Source organism: Malus sylvestris, chromosome 8 (assembly GCF_916048215.2).
Source record: "Malus sylvestris chromosome 8, drMalSylv7.2, whole genome shotgun sequence".
NCBI lineage: Eukaryota > Viridiplantae > Streptophyta > Magnoliopsida > Rosales > Rosaceae > Malus > Malus sylvestris.
The window spans coordinates 5,932,144-5,951,623 of record NC_062267.1 but is presented as its reverse complement, the minus strand read 5'-3'; the positions used below and the strand labels follow the sequence as shown (position 1 = coordinate 5,951,623).

The following is a 19,480-nucleotide window of genomic DNA, read 5'->3' as shown; positions in this document are numbered from 1 at the left end:
GTTATATAGTCCAATAAGTATTGGATGCGATTGATTGAAAAATTATTTATTATACAAGAAATTTAACTTTACGAGATTTTTAAGGTGAGAGATAATGCTTTAAAACTGAGAAGGGAGAATGCAATCGAAAATGACTGAGAGACTAAGGTGAACAATTTACATGAAATAAATTTATTAGACTAAACCTGATTTAATAAGTTTGTCATTTGAAATTTTGTTTTATACACAATAATACATTATAAGACTAAACATCACGTTACAGTAAACATGTTCCATCGAGAAGCAGAGAGTAACAAGATAGGACCCAGATATCATTTGGATTTGACCATGATACTGCCAGCCCTTTTCCGAACCCTACACACTTTCTAGTGAGATTCTCATTTCTCATCAACTAGACAAGTAGATAACAATATCAGCAATAAGGAGATGACCATGGACCACCCGAGGTCCGAATTGAAAACCCAACACGTGGCAACAGCCCACAACCAGAAACTTCTCTCTAGCATTTCTGCACCTATGGACCACCTAGATAGGTTGTGCTAACCTTTGGATAGAATGACTGTATGGAGAAAATATGTATCATGGGGGTGGTTGGCATGGCATCATATGTCAAGCTTTGCAGAGTGCGCTCTCTCTCTCTCTCTCTGAGAAATGAAAACAAAGAGGAACTCACAAGCAAGTCCCAAATGTTCCCAAATTGCGTTACCTGATTTCAGGGTCTGCAGAAGTAGAATAGACTTCATGGGTTCCGTGATTGACTACAACTACTTAGGACACTGTAAATAACAGTAATATTTCACAACCTCTTCTCCAAAGGTGCAATCATGCAAATATATCAAATTTTCTTTTTCTAGGTTACGAAATACCAAACCGACTTATATGTAACATGAGGCGTGACAATTTATTTTTATTTTTATTTTATATTTTTATAATATGTTATTTGATATTCTACACTACTTTCATAAATTTCTAGGGTTGGTTATGTTATTTGACATTTTACACTATTCAGATTTATAATAAGATAATTCAAACTCATATGTAAAGTAACATACATTATTATAGCCAGTAAACATACATCTGCATCTTTGGGAGATATTTGAGTTTAATAAAAAAAATGGAATCATACTTATTATCACTCCAAAAAGACAAATCTTGCTCATAAAAAATATAAATAAGCCATTGATTTAAATAGTATGTTTTTGATACGGTTTTATCTTAAAACAACACAACATTGCAAATTTGAGTTCGAATCCCCCCCTTGTGCAATTTAGTTTAAAGTATAAAAGCATATCCAAGAATTACTATAACATTTTGCTCATTTAGTTAGTGAACAATTCAAAATTTAGCTAGCTTATTTGTCTTGCCTTTCAAGCAATATTTTCTGTTTTAGCGAACTTTGAATGTATAAACTGAAAACATTACATTACTCCTACCACAAAACTTAACGTGGTTACATATCCCTACCATAAGACACTTAATTGTATATTATGAAATTGAAAACTAAAAAACTTGGTCAACTAGAAGTAGATGACGCAAAAGACATTGGTAATTGAAAATAGGGGGATGTTCGCTTTCAGACCAAAAGAGATGACGGTAGCGTGTCGGTGCTTCACTGGAAGTCAGAGTTGAGTGCCTTCTCTCTTGGACATCCAATAATCCGAGACATTTTTTAGTGTGACGGGAATACGAGATGGTATATCATGTGTCATAATATAAATTGTGGGATATGTATGTTAAAAAATTAATAACTTAAAAAATAAAAAATTTCACCACTTATATAAAGGGGTGTGATATCTACACACATATTTTTACTTCTCCCACACCTTTTTGGTTTTCGGCAGTCGGATCGGATGAATTGTAGAATATCAATGGATAGAAATTAACAAGGGATGTGTGAGAAGTAAAAAAGAATGTGTGGATAACACACCTCTATATAAAAATACCTGATATACCACTCGTGTTCCGATCACAATAAAATTTTTTCTCCCAGTAACCCCATCCACCTATAACAACAACTAAAAATATATTATTTAATTAATTAAACAATATTTAAAAAAATTGCGGCAAAAGGTACCATTTATGCTTAGTCATTATTCTCTTCATTTGTATGTAATTTAGCTGCATGAATATGTATTAGTATGAGCTATTTTTCTTGATCTCTCATCTCCTTCTACCTTTATTAAAAATAAAAATGAAATACTTGTTCAAAAAAAAAATACCAAAAAGATGGATAAGAATTTTAGTTTGCGTTTAAATAAGATGGATTTGTAACACTTTTGTATATGTTATATTTACGGGTGCAAGTGTACGAAAATTTTATAATGCTCAGGTATATATGGGATGCAACAGTAAATTAGATAATTAAATTGGACACAGATCCTCTTCGAATCTAAGCCTAGGGATCAATAGATTCGAGCTATTGAAATTTGATTCAACGGCTACAAACAGGGGGCCTCCCTAAAAATTATAATAATTGTAGTTGTTGGATCAAATTTCAATGGTCCGGATCTATTGATTCCTAGGCTCAGATCCGGAGAGGAGCTGTGTCCAATTAAATTTTTGCTGTTTTAATTTGACAGCAAATACTTGTGCATTTTATATACTTTTTTTTTAAGCCCGAAATTAAGATTCGGTACCAAACCCTAGTATAATATAAGAATCTATGCCTATATCTCGGAAGCAGCACTTCTAAACGGCACATTAACACTTAGCTGGAGCTGTTGTATACACAAATTAATTACAAGTGGATATCAGTACGTACGTGCAAAATTTTAATAATAATGTCAATATCCATAAAGCGACTTATACTTATAATTAGGGAATTGTTATTAGCACTCTAAAATTCTCATTATACACTCCAAACTTTTTATATTTAGATAGAAAAATACACTTATGATGAGGGTAGAATGAGATTTTTGGAATGTCAATAACACTTTCCTATAATTGTACCTAATTAACAAAAAATGCGAGTACTTATACTATGATTAGTAATTATAATTGTTTTGTATTATTATCATCTAAAAATATGTATATAATATGTAAACACTGGTCAAAGAATCATCACCGTCAATTCATTATTCATAGCGTCGGACTAGTGTCTTTCCCGTTTGTTCCCTCCTGTATCCTGAGCCTCTTGAGGCTCCCTATTTAAATGCATGCAGCGCTCTATTTTCCACAAAGCAAACCCCCCTTCCTTACGGACCAAGTCGACCAACTTCTCTACTCTCTCTCTCTCTCTCTCTCTCTCTCTCTCTCTCTCTCTCACTCTCTCTCACTCTCAAAGCTTTTTAAGAAAAGGTTCTTGTCATTTCATAAGTACTTAATCAGAGGCCAGCTAGCTTGGTTGAACTGAAAATGTTGTCAAAGAAAGCAAGTTGTGACTCGCATGGCCAAGACTCATCCTACTTCCTGGGATGGCAGGAATACGAGAAGAACCCTTACGATCAAGTTCAAAATCCAAACGGTATCATTCAGATGGGACTTGCAGAGAATCAGGTGAGAATCAGTCATCATGAAAATTTAATCTATTATCACTACTAAAGTCCATCGGGATTAGTTGATTAAGTCCAAGGTTCGAAACTCTCTAATGTAACAAAAAGAAAGCGATACTACATCCTACCTAACTTACTTTGTCACAAAATATTTTGAAAAGATCTCATGGCGCGGTCAAGCCTCAAGCTATCATGATAAGAAATAATAATGTAACCAATTAGATGGTCCATCGTTGTTCAAAGTGACAATCTCTAAGTTGGTTGGTGAATTTGCGTACGTGTGCATGGTCTTATACCTGTTTATATAATTTTTAATTAATTTTTACAATTAGTTTAGTGTTAATATTTTGTGCATGCTTTGGTCTCCACTTCCGGTAACATGCTTATTAATATGTACGTATCCTTTTGCAGCTTTCATTTGACCTTATTGAGTCATGGCTTGCAAGCAATCCCGATGCACTGGAGTTGAAAAGAAATGGAGAATCTGTTTTCAAAGAGTTGGCTCTCTTTCAAGACTACAACGGCTTCCCTGCTTTCAAGAATGTACGTAATTACATCTAAATGTAAACATTTAGAAATTTTTTATCATGGGTATACACACACACACACATGTATATACTTATGTGTGTATGTAAGTATACGAATATATATATTTTCTAAACTAATACGCACTTGTATATACAGGAGATGGTAGATTTCATGGCAAGCATGAGAGGAAACAAAGTAAAATTTGATCCTAACAAGCTTGTGCTCACCGCTGGTTCAACTTCTGCCAACGAGACTCTTATGTTTTGCCTTGCTGATCCTGGCGACGCCTTCCTCCTCCCGATTCCATACTACCCAGGGTATTGATCATAATCTTTGTGCGCTACATTATATTTACATCCAAACGTATTGTTCTTCCTAATAATTCTCGAGGACTTTTGTATGCACAGTTACATATAAACTTTTCTCTCACGACATGCATGCATGTAAAACTCACCACACAATAGTGATCAATCTGACGGATATATGTGAGTTTCGCACGCATAAATAATCGATACATACAATGATTTTCCCCCACATATAATTCTTAATTAGTACTTATATTTTGTTTGACAATATAACTCAACTATTGTTGTTGATCACTTCTTTTTGGCAGGTTTGATAGAGATCTGAAGTGGCGTACCGGAGTTGAAATTATTCCAATAAAATGCACAAGTGCAAATGGATACAAAATCACTGAGACTGCATTGGAAGAAGCCTACCAACAAGCCCAAAAATTCAACCTAAAAGTTAAAGGAGTATTGGTCACAAATCCTTCAAACCCTTTAGGCACAACAATGATTCGGCTTGAACTCAATCACCTCATAGACTTTGCCATTGAAAAAGAAATACACATAATAAGCGACGAAATATACTCGGGCACCGTCTTCGACTCCCCAAGTTTCGTAAGCATCGCAGAAGCTCTAACTGAGAGAAACCTAGAAGATGCCGAAGTATGGAATCGTTGTCACATTGTGTACAGCCTCTCTAAGGATCTGGGGCTGCCAGGTTTTCGAGTAGGCATGATTTACTCCAACAATCAAGCCGTTGTGTCCGCAGCTACAAAGATGTCAAGCTTCGGACTTGTCTCTGCACAAACTCAGTACACGCTTTCCCAAATGCTCAAAGACAAGAAATTTACCGCCAACTACATGGAGGAGAATCAAAAGAGGCTTAAAAGAAGAAAGGAGATGCTTGTTTGTGGGCTCAAAGGTGCAGGTATTAGGTGTTTGGAAAGCAATGCTGGGTTGTTTTGCTGGGTGGACATGAGGCACCTTTTGGAGTCCAACACTTTTGAAGCTGAAAAAAAGCTTTGGAAGAAAGTGGTTTGTGAATTCGGATTGAATATCTCTCCCGGTTCTTCTTGCCATTGCTCTGAACCCGGTTGGTTCAGAATGTGCTTTGCAAACATGTCAGAAGAAACCCTAATGGTTGCAATGCAACGTATCAAGGCCCTCGTTGAATCCACCATCGTTCCTCAGCAAACAGGACTGTCTAAATCCAGGTGGTTAAAGAACAAGTGGGTTTTCCAATTGGCTTCATATGAGCGTGAACCAGACCGTTAATTAATTATGTAATCCTGTGTGACATATTGAATTTATTTATTTTGCTGATTAAGGTAGAGATAAGCGGGTGATGCTTGCAGATTATGTTTTCATCACCATAAAATGTTAGTTAATTATTGTATTGATTCATTCATTATATTTTGTGTGGTAATTTTTATCCGTAAGAATGATGGTCCAAGGCATATATTATTGTAACAAAAATAAATTGTAGTCTCGTGTGAGCATATATATATATATATATATATATATATATATATATATATATATATGTAAGATGAATACTGTACTTTTTCCTTAAAAACAAACCCTATGTTTTGGGCTTACCTAGGCCCGATGGATGTTGTTGCTCGATTGGACAAAGAAAGCCTTGCCGGTCATATTCCAGCCAAAAAACACCCCAGCACTACTACAAAACCGGCTTATTGTGTCGGTGGTTGGTTTCGGTTTAACATACTATAGTGACGGATAAGACATTTGCGACACTTACTGAACATGACGTCGGATTTACTGTCACTTATAAGCGTCATAAACTATCAATGTCGTTTTTAACCGACGTAATGTCGCTTATAACCAACATACATTTTAATAATTTTTAAATAATAGTGTCGCTTTTAAGCGACATAAAGTATTGTTTTTAAATATTTTAAAGCTTGAGCGACATAGATTTTTTTTTTTTAATATTTTGAAACCCGGTGTCGATTGTAAGCGACAGATTGATGGTCTTTATATACTATCCCCCGTGTTTTCTTCTTCATCTCTTGCATCTTTCTTAAGGATGAGTTTATGAAGTGGCACACAACTAGGCCTGGCAAACAGGTCGTGTCTATTGTTTTCGTCTAACACTTGTTATCTTAACGGGTCGTGTCGTGTCTCACCCATTATCTTAACAGGCAACCTGTTATGACCCGTTAAGAAAAATATTTTTTTTTCTTAAATTTGCACATACCACATATTGCCATATAAATATTACTTCAAAACATTAAAACACATTTATCGTTTAAGTACTACATCAACACTTGAAAATAAGAGTCTAATAAACAAACATGTTGCACAAAAATGTTAAATGTGCAAGGATATGCAAAATGAAAGAGTTTTTGTTTTCAAGGTTGTGAAGCCTTTCTCAAAAGTTTAAACCTTGCCAATGGAACTCAAAGCTCGCATGTTATTCCTTTTACAAAATCCTCAATTTTCATCGATCATCATGATATAAGATTTTGTGGTATTCACTTAGGTAAATATTTTAAATTGATGATCAAATTAGTTCATTGTATTCATATAGGATCAAGGAGTGTAGCTGTAAAAAAATCATCAAAATCGGAGTTAAAATAACCCTTAAATCGTGATTTTTCGTTTATAATCGTCAAAAAGTTTTGTCTCGTTACTTGATCTCTGAATGTTTGTGTTTTGCAATTTTTGGCGTATGCGATCTCGAAACATATATAAACAAGTTTGACAGTTAGATCGTTGAAATTAGTTTCGTATGATGCGTATCCCATCAAAACGATAGATTCACTAACACTTAAGAGTTTATTTATACCATCATTAAGTATAACATAAGATTTTGTGGTATCCACTTGTGTAAATATTTTAAATTGACGCTCAAATTAGTTCATTGTATTCATATAGGATCAAGGAGTGTAGAGTTAAAATAACTGTTACTATCGAAAAGTTTTGTCTCGTTACTTGATATCTGAATGTTTGTTTTTTGCAATTTTTGGCGTATGCGATCTCGAAGCATAAATAAACAAGTTTGACGGTTAGATCGTTGAAATTAGTTTCGTAGGATGTGTCTCCCATCAAAACGATAGATTCACTAACACTTAGAGTTTATTTATACTATCATTAAGTATAACATAAGATTTTGTGGTATCCACTAGTGTAAATATTTTAAATTGAAAATCGAATTCATTCATTGTATTCATATAGGATCAAAGAGTGTAGCTATAAAAAATAATCAAAATCAGAGTTAAAATAACCGTTAAATCGTGATTTTTCGTTTTATAACCGTCGGAAAGTTTTGTCCCGTTGCTTGATCTTTGAATGTTTTTTTTTTTGCAATTTTTGGCATATACGATCTCGAAGTATATACAAACATGTTTGACAGTTGGATCGTTAAAACTAGTTTCGTAGGATGCGTATCCCATCAAAACGATAGATTCATTAACATTTAGAGTTTATTTATACTTTCATTAATTAGACTAAATATATTAATTATTTTATTTATTAATTAGACTATGGTTCAATTCGTATGTGATGATATTTTATCATAAAATTATATTTTTGTTTTTTATTACGTATTTTATTTATTAAAATTTTAAAATATTATATGCGATAACATAAAGTATTTTATTCATTACTGTTGCTTACCCAGTTCGCTAGTTATGCCAATGCCGACGACGACGACATAACCGATGATGACATGGAACATCCATAACCTTTGTTTTATGTGTTTTAAGTATTAATTAGACAATATTTTTATTTTTTATTATGTATTTTATTAATTAAAATCTTAAAATGTTATATGAGATACCAAAAAAAAAAAAAACTCGTTAGTTTTTTAGGAAAACTAATGAAAAGGGCTTGAAAACTTTGAGTTTTAATGATAAGGACAAAATAAAGGGTAAAGTGAATAGTACCAGGATTGACTTTTTAGTGTAAAAATGTGGTTTTTCGTTAAAGTGAACAGTACCAGGTGCTTTTCGTTAAAGTTCCCTTTTTTTTGTATGGGTTAACTTTAAAAAAAAAAAAAAACTATTTTGATGTCGCTTTTAGGCGACGGCATTGTTAGATAATTTGAAGTGCACTAGGCGGGAACTTTCCTGCTTGTTTTGCACGAGTCAAAAGATGGTGTCGCTTAAAAGAAACGCCACGTGCATTTAAGTAAAGTTGCTAGAAGATAGTGTAAGCGACACCAAGGTTAACCAAAGCGACGCCATGTGCATTTCAGTAAAGTTGTCAGAACATGGTGTCGCTTTTAAGCGACACCACAGTTAACCAAAGCGACGCCACGTGTATTTTAGTAAAGCTTGTCAGAAGATGGTGTCGCTTTTAGCGACACCAAAGTTAACCAAAGCGACGCCACGTGCTTTTCAAGAAACTATGTCAGAAAGAAGTTGTTTGATTTAATGGGACGTGTACATCAGTAGTGTGTCAGAATTTTGTGTCGGTTGAAACCGACACTAAATTTAACTAAAGCGACGCCACGTTTAGTTCAATAAATTTGGTCAGAAAGTAGTTAGATTGAATTCGACGTAATTTGTGGTAGAAGTTGGATTGAATACGACGTCCTTTACTTAATGTCGGTTTTAACCGACGCCAACTTCGTATCCATATTAAACCCCTTCTTTCCCCATTTCATCCGTGCTTTCATTTGTTGACTAATTTCAGTCTCTCCTTCTCCTTCCCAATTTCGTCCGTATCTTTCATTTCTTCTCCCTTTTCAGTTTTTGCATTTCTCCTTCCAGAAACTTTTGCTATGGATCATCATTTTGAAGATGAACATGCTGACGAACTCCAATTCGAAGAGGAAGGTGGTCCATTTTTTATTTACTATGGTTATTAATTTTAGTTTTTTGTTTTGTATTCCAACTAGTATGATGCCTAAATTGAAAATATAATTTTTGTTCCTTGGTTTTTAATTGTTTTTTCTGTATTTGTAAGGATCAACTCAAGAAGAAGGGGACCCTCAATTTCCAGTTGGAAGCAACAACCGTGTTCTTTTAATGCTTCTGGAAAATGCATTAGTGAAAATTCTAGTGCTTTTTCAAAACATGTAGCGGTAGAGGTTAGAGATTATAGAAATATTCCGTTGGTGAGAGATTGGCGTATGATCAAATGATCAAGGAAGAACGCATGGTAGCTTTCTGGAATAGAATAAAGGTATAAATATTATTTGTTACTTGAAGAGAGTAGAATAAGTCAATGTTTATGGTGATAATTAATTTGCTTAATTTTTTTTATGAGTATAGGAAACTATTATTTTTCAAGAAGAAGCTATGGCGAAAATGCCAATGATCCATCACATGACTCTTCATATTGCGGAGCATGCGCATAAAGAGTACATAAATAAAAAATAAAAAAAAACATTATACTGATAAACCAGTCGGATGAGCACGAGAACCGTTTGGTAGCCTACTGGAATAAAGAAAAAGGTAAATGTTTTATGATTTGTTTTGTTATAGCTTGAAATTTGTTTAATAAATTCTTTTTATTTTCAGGAGATTGCCACAAAAAATAAGCATAGTAGGCGGTTGAAATCAATGAATCACATAACTGGTGCAAAATCTTTTGAAAGAATTCGGGCAGAACTTATAAGGGTTGTACATTTTCATATGGACGACATCAGCTCCAGCATAAAAACTGACAGTAGCTGGAAGATTTATTTATTTATTTATTTTTAATATATCTGGTATCGCTTATGGACGACACCAGCCTAAATATTTTATTTATCAAAATGTTAGGTAATGTTGGTTACGACCGACAATAGTTTACTATTTTATTTATTAAAATTACTTGATGTCGGTTTGGACCGACAGTAAGTGTGATAATTTAATTGTTTATTTGTAACTTAACGTCGGTTTGGACTGTCATCATATCAGATTTCCATGTTGCTTATAAGCGATGTAAGCACCGATGTCACTTTTAAGCGATGTTGTTGTTCTTTTTATTTATATTACTTTACTTCTTGGTGGCGGATTAAGAGGGCTAAGCAACGTCAATACCCTTTTGTGACGGTAATATTGGCGTCGGTTCCTCTATGCGACATTGCACGATTTAATGTCAGATTTTTACCAAAAATCCGACAGTAAGTGGTGTTTCTTGTCGGTTTTAAACCGCCAGTGATATCCCCTTTTGTAGTAGTACAGTCATTAGTCAGACAAATTGTTTTGGTATGTATTGAACTTGTCACCGTAATGCTTGAAGGGATCTTCCAATACATGCAAAACAATTTTCCCTAAACTCTAAACCCTTAAGCATTTCCAGCAACTTCCATTCACTAGTCTTGGTGGAAATTAGAGTCTAATTAACCGGTGTTGCATGCATACGGAGTACGGGCACGACAATACAGTATGATACAGTGATATGGAAAATTTTCAGAAATTAAAAGAATACTGCAAGAATACGACAACGAAATAGCTAACATACAGGTTCATGAATTTGCATCCACTTTGTCGAGTAAAAAACTAAAAATCCACATGAGGATATGGCCTGTTGAACACAAATTATCACGAGAGATTCAGATTAGCTAGTACTAAACTGAAATGAACCAATTAAAATAGCTACTGCTCGGAACAAAAGAAAATTGGTACCCATTTATCTGCTATGTAACCCTGTTCTCTTAATCAATGAAATTACTATTGTTACTCTAAAAAATGCATAGTAGGAAGCATGAAAAACGAAATTGGAGCAATTGTCCTTAAATTTTGTCCTAATTAGAGCTTTGTCCCTGAACTAAAACTTTTGAGTTAATCTTTGAACTTCTCACAATGTGGGGGCAATGGTCCTTAAGATAAGTTCGTTAGAACTCCTGTCCCTCACATGCTCATTAAAACCATTTATTTTGGATGTTATAACTGGGACCAATTCGTATGGACATTTACTTCAAGAGCCAATACCTCATTTAGGGCTGGTTTGGTATTGCTGTGCTTTGAAAAAAAGCTGCTGTGAGAATAAGCGGCTGTGCTGTGAGAATAAGCGGCTGTGAAATAAATCAGCAGAGTGTTTGGTGACTTTTTTGTAAAAGTGCTTTTGAAAAAAAAGCAGTCTGATAGTGGATCTTTTCATTAAAGGAGCACTGTAGTTCTATGTGCTTTGAAAAAAAGCCAGTTTTCCAAAGCTACAAATTGCAGCTTCAGCTTTTTCCTTTGATTTCAACTTATTCTTACAGCAGCTTCTAAAATAAGCTTTTTTTTTTAAGTTTACCAAACACCAAAAACACTCCCAGCTTTTTTTCATAAGAGCTTTTTTTAAAATCACCTCAACCCCAAACTGGGGCTTAGGCCAAGGTCCAAAGACCAATGCTCCAACTTTCTCAATACCAACAGTTGTCATTATTCTAAATTTGTATGTAAATTAGCTGCATGAATATGTACTAGTAGCTATGTTTCTTGATCTCTCATCAACCTCTCCCCTCCAATTTTTTTTGGTTAGATTTAAAAACGAAAAAATTTACCAAAAAGATGGATAACATGACCTTATAACATTTTGTGTGTATATGTTATATTTATGGGTGACTGTGAATTGACAAAATTGTTCATTAATTAACATCTTCAGTTTTCACCAGACTGGCATTTTAATTTCCATTTTTGTCCATGCAGGTAGCTAGGTTCTGTGTACAATTCACATATACAAAATTTATATATTTGCCAAAATGGCTTATATTTCCAAAACAAGTTATTTTGTGGTAAATAGATTCTATGAATTTGCATGTTTTACTTTTACAGAGTGATTCACTGAATAAAAGATAAACCTCCATTGCATTTGCTGAACAATGAGTTTTTCTTTTCATCGAACAAACCAAAGTCTAGTCTAGTACTGCAGGGTGCATTCAATTGAGATTTTCACAGATTTTAATTCTTTTAATAAAGTTAGGAGTATTTGCTATTTAGTCAAGATTTTAAATAATTCTCTAAAGTGAAATGCTAAGGAGACTCTCTTAAAAGTGGGACTCTCCATAAAGTATCTTCCACCTCATGTTTTTGTCACAATGTTTTATAATGTTAGTACGAGAATTGATATTAAATTGTGAGGTGGCAGTGTGACAGCTCATCCCTAATTTTACGATAATATAATTTTTACAAGTGTGAATTGACGAAAATGCCCCTAGAGGCAAGGATTTTGACTTCCGTTGACCATTATTTGGAGAGACGTATGACTTGTTCTTTTGGCGTATTTGTGTAGTACGCAACGATACGAATGCGTAGGCGCAAATAGAACTAAATTCGGAGCTACGGTTAAAATTTTACGGAACTACGAATGTGAAGGACGTTTTAGTAATTTCACGTTTTCGGGAGTTATTTTTTTGTTTTGTCTGTGGCTTTGCTTTGTGAGCCAATGTGACCCACCCCATTCCTTCCATCTCTCATGTGTTTCCCTCCCCATGTTCTCTCTTTGCCCTCACACTCTCATCTCTCTCACCTAACTCCCTCATTTTTTTTGTGAGCTTATTCCCCCTTATCACCATCTTCTTCTTTGAAAACAGAGAGGCCCAAAGGCCTGGAACCAACCACACCAACTTCTATATTTTCTGTCTATCCTAGACTTTCTCTTCCACTTTTAGGCTCTCCCTTTCAAACCCTCTTGCTGTACTCATTACACAGAGGCAGTCAGCTAACCACCATGACCATTTCATAGTGGAAAAATCGTGCAACCATCATCATTCACATGACGGACAACCATCACCACCCTCACTTGCCATTTTTCACGGCAACTTTCCACCGTGCACAACCAAGGTAAGTTTGGACTACTCCCAACCTCAAACCTTTCTATTTTGAACCCTTAGTATTATTTTTAACCTTAAAATTATGATTACGGGTGATTTAGTGCAGAAAAAAACTCGGGGGAGTTTTCCCTAGATTTTTGGAAGGAAGGAACCGTGGCCATTTGGCCATTTTCAGACCAAATATCCGGCCATCACAGACCATGTTTGGGTTTCCAATAGGTACAGATCGATTCACTACATTGCTTACTTCATTATGGTTTTTGAATCATTGAGTTTGGTTAAGAGATGAGCTCGTTTGGAGCTCTGGAAGTTGGACAAAAAACCTGCAAAACTATAGAAACTCGCGAGGAAGGCAAGTACAGTCGTACTCGCAGGCGCATAGGGGCGCGTAAGGGAGCCAGCGTGGTGGCGTGTGCGGCGTGTGGCTGTGCGTGGAGGAACTCCAGGTCATTCCTTAGGTTTCTCGACATGCCAGACTCGAATCTGCCCTCCGTTTTCTGAAATTCGACCGTTTTAAAATAGTTTCTTTATTAGCCATACTTGGTACGAAAACGCGTTTATACGTTTATACGTTATGTATTTACATAAATGGTTTCGTTTCCAGGCGAAACACATCGCAAGGACTCTAGATGCTACGAGACGGGTTTGACTTGACGACATGATTTATGAGTGGGTATTTTCTTTGATATATACATATATATATATATATATGTTTAGTTTCCATATATATATATATACATCTAATAATGAATTTTCTATATGAATGCCACAATTAAATTAATATTTATAGAAAATGACGTAACAAAAAGAATTAGGAAATCATTATGATCTCACGGGATGCCTGAGCTAAATTTAAGACTATGAATGATATTATGTTGACTAGAATTATCGAATCATTATGACATGACTACATTCATGTTATTTGCTCATTGTTTGCTGCACTGGTGTTAGTACTCGCCCGAGCTAGGGCCAGTCTTTCACGTGTATGTGCACATCGCACCGTACGCTCACTTTGGATCCATTGTAGGTGTCAGTTCTGTCCTAGATTGCTGTAGGCAATTAGGACTCATATGTGTTGCGCATAACGCCAGTCTTCACATGATTGTAATACTAGAGCGTATGTCATTGTTACACCCAGTCATGTTCATGTTAGATTACCTCTGCATGAACTCGTGTGTCAGCACGTGTCGATGAGCACTCGATATGATATGTTTGCTTATGCGAGATTGTGTGATTACGGACGTTGGCACTCGATATGATATGTTTGCCTATGCGAAATTGTGTGATTACGGACGTCATGCGTACTTACGAAATATTGTGCAGTAATGAATTCTTGAGATATTACAGGCTACGGTAAGTATTTCCATACTATATGTAGTATGTATATTTTGAAAACTATACTTGTTTTACAGTGAAGGGTTATAATGTTTTCAGAAAGGTTTTGTTAAAACTTTATTTTCAGGCCCACTCACCCTTATTTTTTGCCCCTCCAGGTTTTAGTAGTTGAACTTTCGTATCGACGAGGATTCTTGGCAAATATTGGTATTGGAGATTACCTTCAATGGTATAATTCTCATCCGACTTTACTGTATTTTACTTATCATGTGTGAAATGGGTTCATTCCCGCTCACCAGTGCACTCTTATATTTAGGCAGTTATAAGTTTAAATTTATTCACATTTTCCACTACACTACACTTTATGGCTTCGTCAACTTTTAGGTGTCGGTCAACACAGCTCGATTCGGAGTTAAAGTGGGCATTCTGGGTCAGGATGTGTCAGGCAGAGAGTCCCACTTTGAGAGAGCCTCTTTAGTATTTCTCTTTTCTAAAATTTAAACTCTATTCAATCAATATTTTAAAAAATCCTTAGAAATCCAGGTGTATTCAATTAGGACTTTAAAGAAGTTTTTATGTTTTCAATTAAGAATTGATTTAAAGAACTTTAAAAATTTGAGAAATTCGACCAAGTTGGAAAAAATTCGTGGTGTATTTTAAGATCATCTCCAAAGAAGATGTCAAATCTTACATGGAGATCTGATTGTGCATATTTGACATAAAAATCATTCTAACCGAAATGTTATTTGCTGACTGGATTTGAAGCCTTTGTATTTAGGAGTCAAATTTGACATCAATGTCAAATTTATTTTTGGGTTAATTTTAGTTTACTATCTTGAAGTCTATTGGTTTTTAACATTTAATACATGAATTTTTTTTCATCCCAGAGTGGTACATAAAGTCATAATTTTGGGACACTTTCATACATATGTTAAGTTTGCTGTTAAATCAGCCGTTAACTGATGACGTGGCGCTCACGTGGGCAATGACTAGGTGCCACGTGTCATAGGGTCCCACATAAATATTAAAACAATAATAATTAAAATTAAAGAAAAAAAGTTCTTGTTTTCTATTGGTGCTTTTAAGGCTCTTAGGCCAGATGGTTACCCTGCTGCATTTTTTCAAACTTTTTGGGAGTTATGTAGCTCTGACATCCTTTGTCTTATTACTGAGTGTTTTAAGAATGGCTCTATTCCAGATGGTCTTGGTAGTACCTTAATCACTCTTGTTCCTAAGGTTGATGGCCTTCAAGATATTTCCCAATTTTGTCCTATAAGTTTGTGTTCTACTTTGTACAAAGTGGTGACCAAAATTCTTGTTAACAGATTGAGACCTATTATGAAATCCGTTATCAGTCCTAATCAGGTTAGTTTCATCCCTGGAAGACATATTACTGATAACATTATAATTGCTTAGGAAGTTTTGCATAGTTTCTCCATCACTGGAGGGGCCATAGGCTGTATGGCGTGGAAAATTGATTTGTCTAAAGCCTATGACAGACTTAGATGAGATTTTATAAGGGAAGTGCTTGTTGAAGTGGGTATTGATGAATTGACTGTCAAGCTTATTATGGATTGTGTAAGCAAAGTGGATTACAAGATTATAGTTAATAGGGAATGCTCAACCAGTTTTAGGCCGGAGAGAGGTGTTAGGCAGGGTGATCATTTTCTCTCCATATCTTTTTGTGTTATGTGTGGAGAAGTTGGGGCATCTTATTAGTTAATATGTCTCTAATAAATGTTGGAAGCCCGTCAAAGTGGCTAAAAATGGGCCTGCCATTTCACATTTGTTTTTTGCAGATGATATTATTCTCTTTAGCGAGGCTTCTATTTCTCAAGCTAAAGTGGTTAGACATTGTTTGGACAATTTTTGTTGTTTGTCTGGGCAACAAATTAGCTTTGAGAAGTCTCAAATTTTTTGCTCTTCTAATGTGGACAGCAGTGTTGCTAATCTAATTAGTGAAATTTGTGGCTATCCAATTGTTCAGGACTTGGGAAAGTATCTAGGTGTGCCTTTAATTCATTCTAGAATTAATTCCAGCACCTATATGGAGGTTGTTAACAAGGTTCAGAGTAGACTCTCTGCTTGGAAAGCCAACACTTTATCTCTTGCAGGAAGAACTACTTTTATTCAAGCGGTTACTTCAGCTATTCCAGTTTATGTGATGCAGACAGCCAAGCTCCCATTTAGCACTTGTGATTTAATTGAGGGATTGAATTGGAAATTTTTGTGGGGTTCTTCTGAAGTCAAAAGTAAAACTTGTTTGGTTAGATGAAGTTCTGTTTGTCTTCCGAAGAACAAAGGTGGTTTGTGTCTTAAAAGAATGAAGTACATGAATGCTGCTCTTTTGGCCAAGTCCAGTTAGCGTTTGTTACAACGTGATGATGGTCTTTGGGCTAGTACTTTCAGAGGTAAGTACTTAAGTGGGGTGAATTCCGATATTCTCAAATGGCCAACTGGTACGGTAGCTTCTAGCTCTTGGAAGACTGTGGTTTATGGTGGTCAATTGTTGAAAAATAGTCTTATTTGGAGGGTTGGCTCATGTGCTAATATTAGTTTTTGGTTTGATGTCTGGCTTGATGATGGCATTCTCGTTGATAAGGCCTTGATTCCTTTGGATGTTTCTGCTAAAACTGTAAAGGTTATAGACTTTGCTATGGTAATTGTTGGAATGTTTCTGCCTTGAGAGTTGTTATTTTGGAGGAAAATGTTTGGAAGATTTTTGCGTTTCCTATTGGTCTCAACGATGGAGACAGTGATTGTATTATTTGGAAGCATTTAAATGATGGAAATTTTAGTGTTAAATCAGCTTATCTTGCAAGTATTGATGATGAAGATTTTACCGATTGGAGTTGGAGTGATATATGGAAGCTCAAGCTACCTCCTCGAGTGCCTCATTTTTTATGGTTGATTATGCATGGGAGATTGCTTTGCAATGAACAGAGAGCTAAGAGAGGTATGATTGATAATTCCTTTTGTGACTTTTGTGATGGTTGTGTTGAATCTATTGATTATATTCTTCAACGGTATGATCGTGCAAAGTTAGTGTGGAATCAATTGGGTATGCATTCAATTGTTCTGTCCTCGGTTGGTATTGACTTTCATGATTGGATGAGAGTGAATCTTTTTTCGAGAAGATTGCTCTGCCATAATCTGCCTTGGTGGGGTGTTTTTGCCTTTGCTTGTTGGTGGTTATGGAAATGGAGGAATTTAAGCATTTTTGCATCTGATTTCATTTTCCCAAGTCAACCTCAAATTCTCATTTTTAAAGCTGCTAAAGAGTGGTTTGAGGTGCAAAATTTTGGTGCTAAGCCTGTGAAGAGTAGGATTTTTTTTAGCCTGGGATCCCCCTCCTATTAATTATGTCAAGTTGAATGTGGATGGCAGTAGGAAGAGTGGCAAGGGGTGCTATAGTGCTGGTGGGATTCTACATGCTGCTGCAGGTGTGTGGATTGCTGGTTTCACTATAAATATTGGTGTGGGGAGTGTGCTTAATGCTGAGTTCTGGGGTTTTTTTCATGTCCTGACTTTTGCTTGGAGATTGGGTTATAGAAAAGTGCTTGTTGAATTGGACTCCGATGTGGCTGTTACTTTAATAATGGATTTTAATTCGTCTATGCACCCTTTTACTCATCTCATTACTGCTTGCCGGAAGTTATTGCGCAGGGATTGGATTTACTCGGTTTCACATGTTTATCGTGAGAAGAATAGAGTGGCTGATGGTATAGCAGATTCAGGCCATAAGTTTGACATTGGTCTTCATGTTTTTTTATGAGCCTCATCTTGTGGATAGGTTGATCTTTGAGGATGCTATTGGGTTTCCTCATACCCGTTTTGTTAATAGTTAGTTGTTTTTCTTGGGTCTTTTAACCCCCAATTTTACCAAAAAAAAAAAAAGAAAAAAAGTTTTTGGGCTATCCCCTACCTTAACCCCCGACCCTTTCCCTTCTTTCTCTCATCTACACACCTTTTCCACACACCCATCCTCAATTCCCTCTCCTAAACCCTCAACGCCATTAATCTCTACTTTCTCTCTTTAACCTTCCTCTATCTCCTCAACTTCATAGCCTCATTCACCCTTTTAGACAACTACCTCATCAACTGCAGATCACCCTCAAACTCATTCGTCTTCAACCGTGTCTTTTTGGCAGACCTGTACAGATCCGGGCTGGGCTCTATTACGATCGCCGACCAAAACCCACATCCCAATTTGACCCACCTCTACAGCACGGCCAAAACCCATCATCCCTTCCCTCTTCTCTCGATTCAACACCGTCACCAAGCTCGCCCTCAAATGTGACCACATATCCGTCATCGTCAACAACGAGGAAAGGTGGATCCAGCTGATTGGACGCTCGTGTCGATGATTTAACGAGGGGGAAGGCTCAATTGCGATGACATTTTTCTGCGATTCGCGCTTGATGAACACTAGGGTTGCGGCGTTCTGGGGCTGAAGATGGAGGACAAAGAAGAAGCAGAGTGGGATTGGAGAGCTTGGAAATTGAAGTCTCTATTGGTGGATCACAGAGAAGGGGGTGAGATTCTACTTGTGGAGACGAAGATGGACAACTGCGATTGGCTACGCACCAACCCCATCCCATGCCGCTGAAGCTCCACCTGAAAACTGGGTTATGTAAATTTTAGGGTTTGAAAAAAAAAACAAGAAAAAGGGACAAAATAGAAGGAGAAAAAGATGAATGAAAGAAAGCAAAAATGGGAGATGGAATTGAGGGTTTGGGAGATGGAGTTGAGGATGGGTGTGCGGAGAAGGGTGTGCAGATGAGAGAAAAAAGGGAGGGGGTCGAGGGTTGAAGTAAGGGACAACCCATAAACTTTTTTTTTTAATTTTTAAAATTTTAAATATTTATGTGGGCCTCTATGACACGTGGCGCCTAGTCACTGTCCACGTGAGTGTCATGTCACCAGTTAACGGCTGATTTAACAACAAACTTAACAGATGTATGAAAGTGTCCTAAAATTATGACTTTATGTATCACTTTGAGATGTGTTGGTACCACACATATTGGGCCTCAGACTTTGATACATTGGGCCTCATTACCCAGCCCATATGATTATGTAAAAGGATGAGCCCCTTATTCTATAAAAAGAGACTCCTCCCCCCT

The 19,480-nt window shown here is 36.0% G+C and overlaps 1 protein-coding gene across 1 annotated transcript; it reads left to right on the top strand.

The window, feature by feature from the left end:
• Positions 1 to 3,197: 3,197 nt before the first annotated feature.
• On the top strand, positions 3,198 to 5,714 carry LOC126631622 (1-aminocyclopropane-1-carboxylate synthase 8-like). The gene is made up of 4 exons (XM_050301743.1): positions 3,198 to 3,495; positions 3,903 to 4,034; positions 4,176 to 4,336; positions 4,633 to 5,714. The coding sequence occupies exons 1-4, from the start codon at positions 3,355 to 3,357 to the stop codon at positions 5,579 to 5,581; spliced, it is 1,383 nt and encodes a 460-aa protein (XP_050157700.1). The 5' UTR covers positions 3,198 to 3,354; the 3' UTR covers positions 5,582 to 5,714.
• The last annotated feature ends 13,766 nt before the right edge of the window (positions 5,715 to 19,480 follow it).

Coding starts and splice junctions, on each gene's coding strand:
- LOC126631622 (XM_050301743.1), top strand. CDS start 3,355: ATGTTGTCAAAGAAAGCAAGTTGTGACTCGCATGGCCAAGACTCATCC. Junction 3,496..3,902: donor TGGGACTTGCAGAGAATCAG/GTGAGAATCAGT, acceptor ATCCTTTTGCAG/CTTTCATTTGACCTTATTGA. Junction 4,337..4,632: donor CCGATTCCATACTACCCAGG/GTATTGATCATA, acceptor TCTTTTTGGCAG/GTTTGATAGAGATCTGAAGT.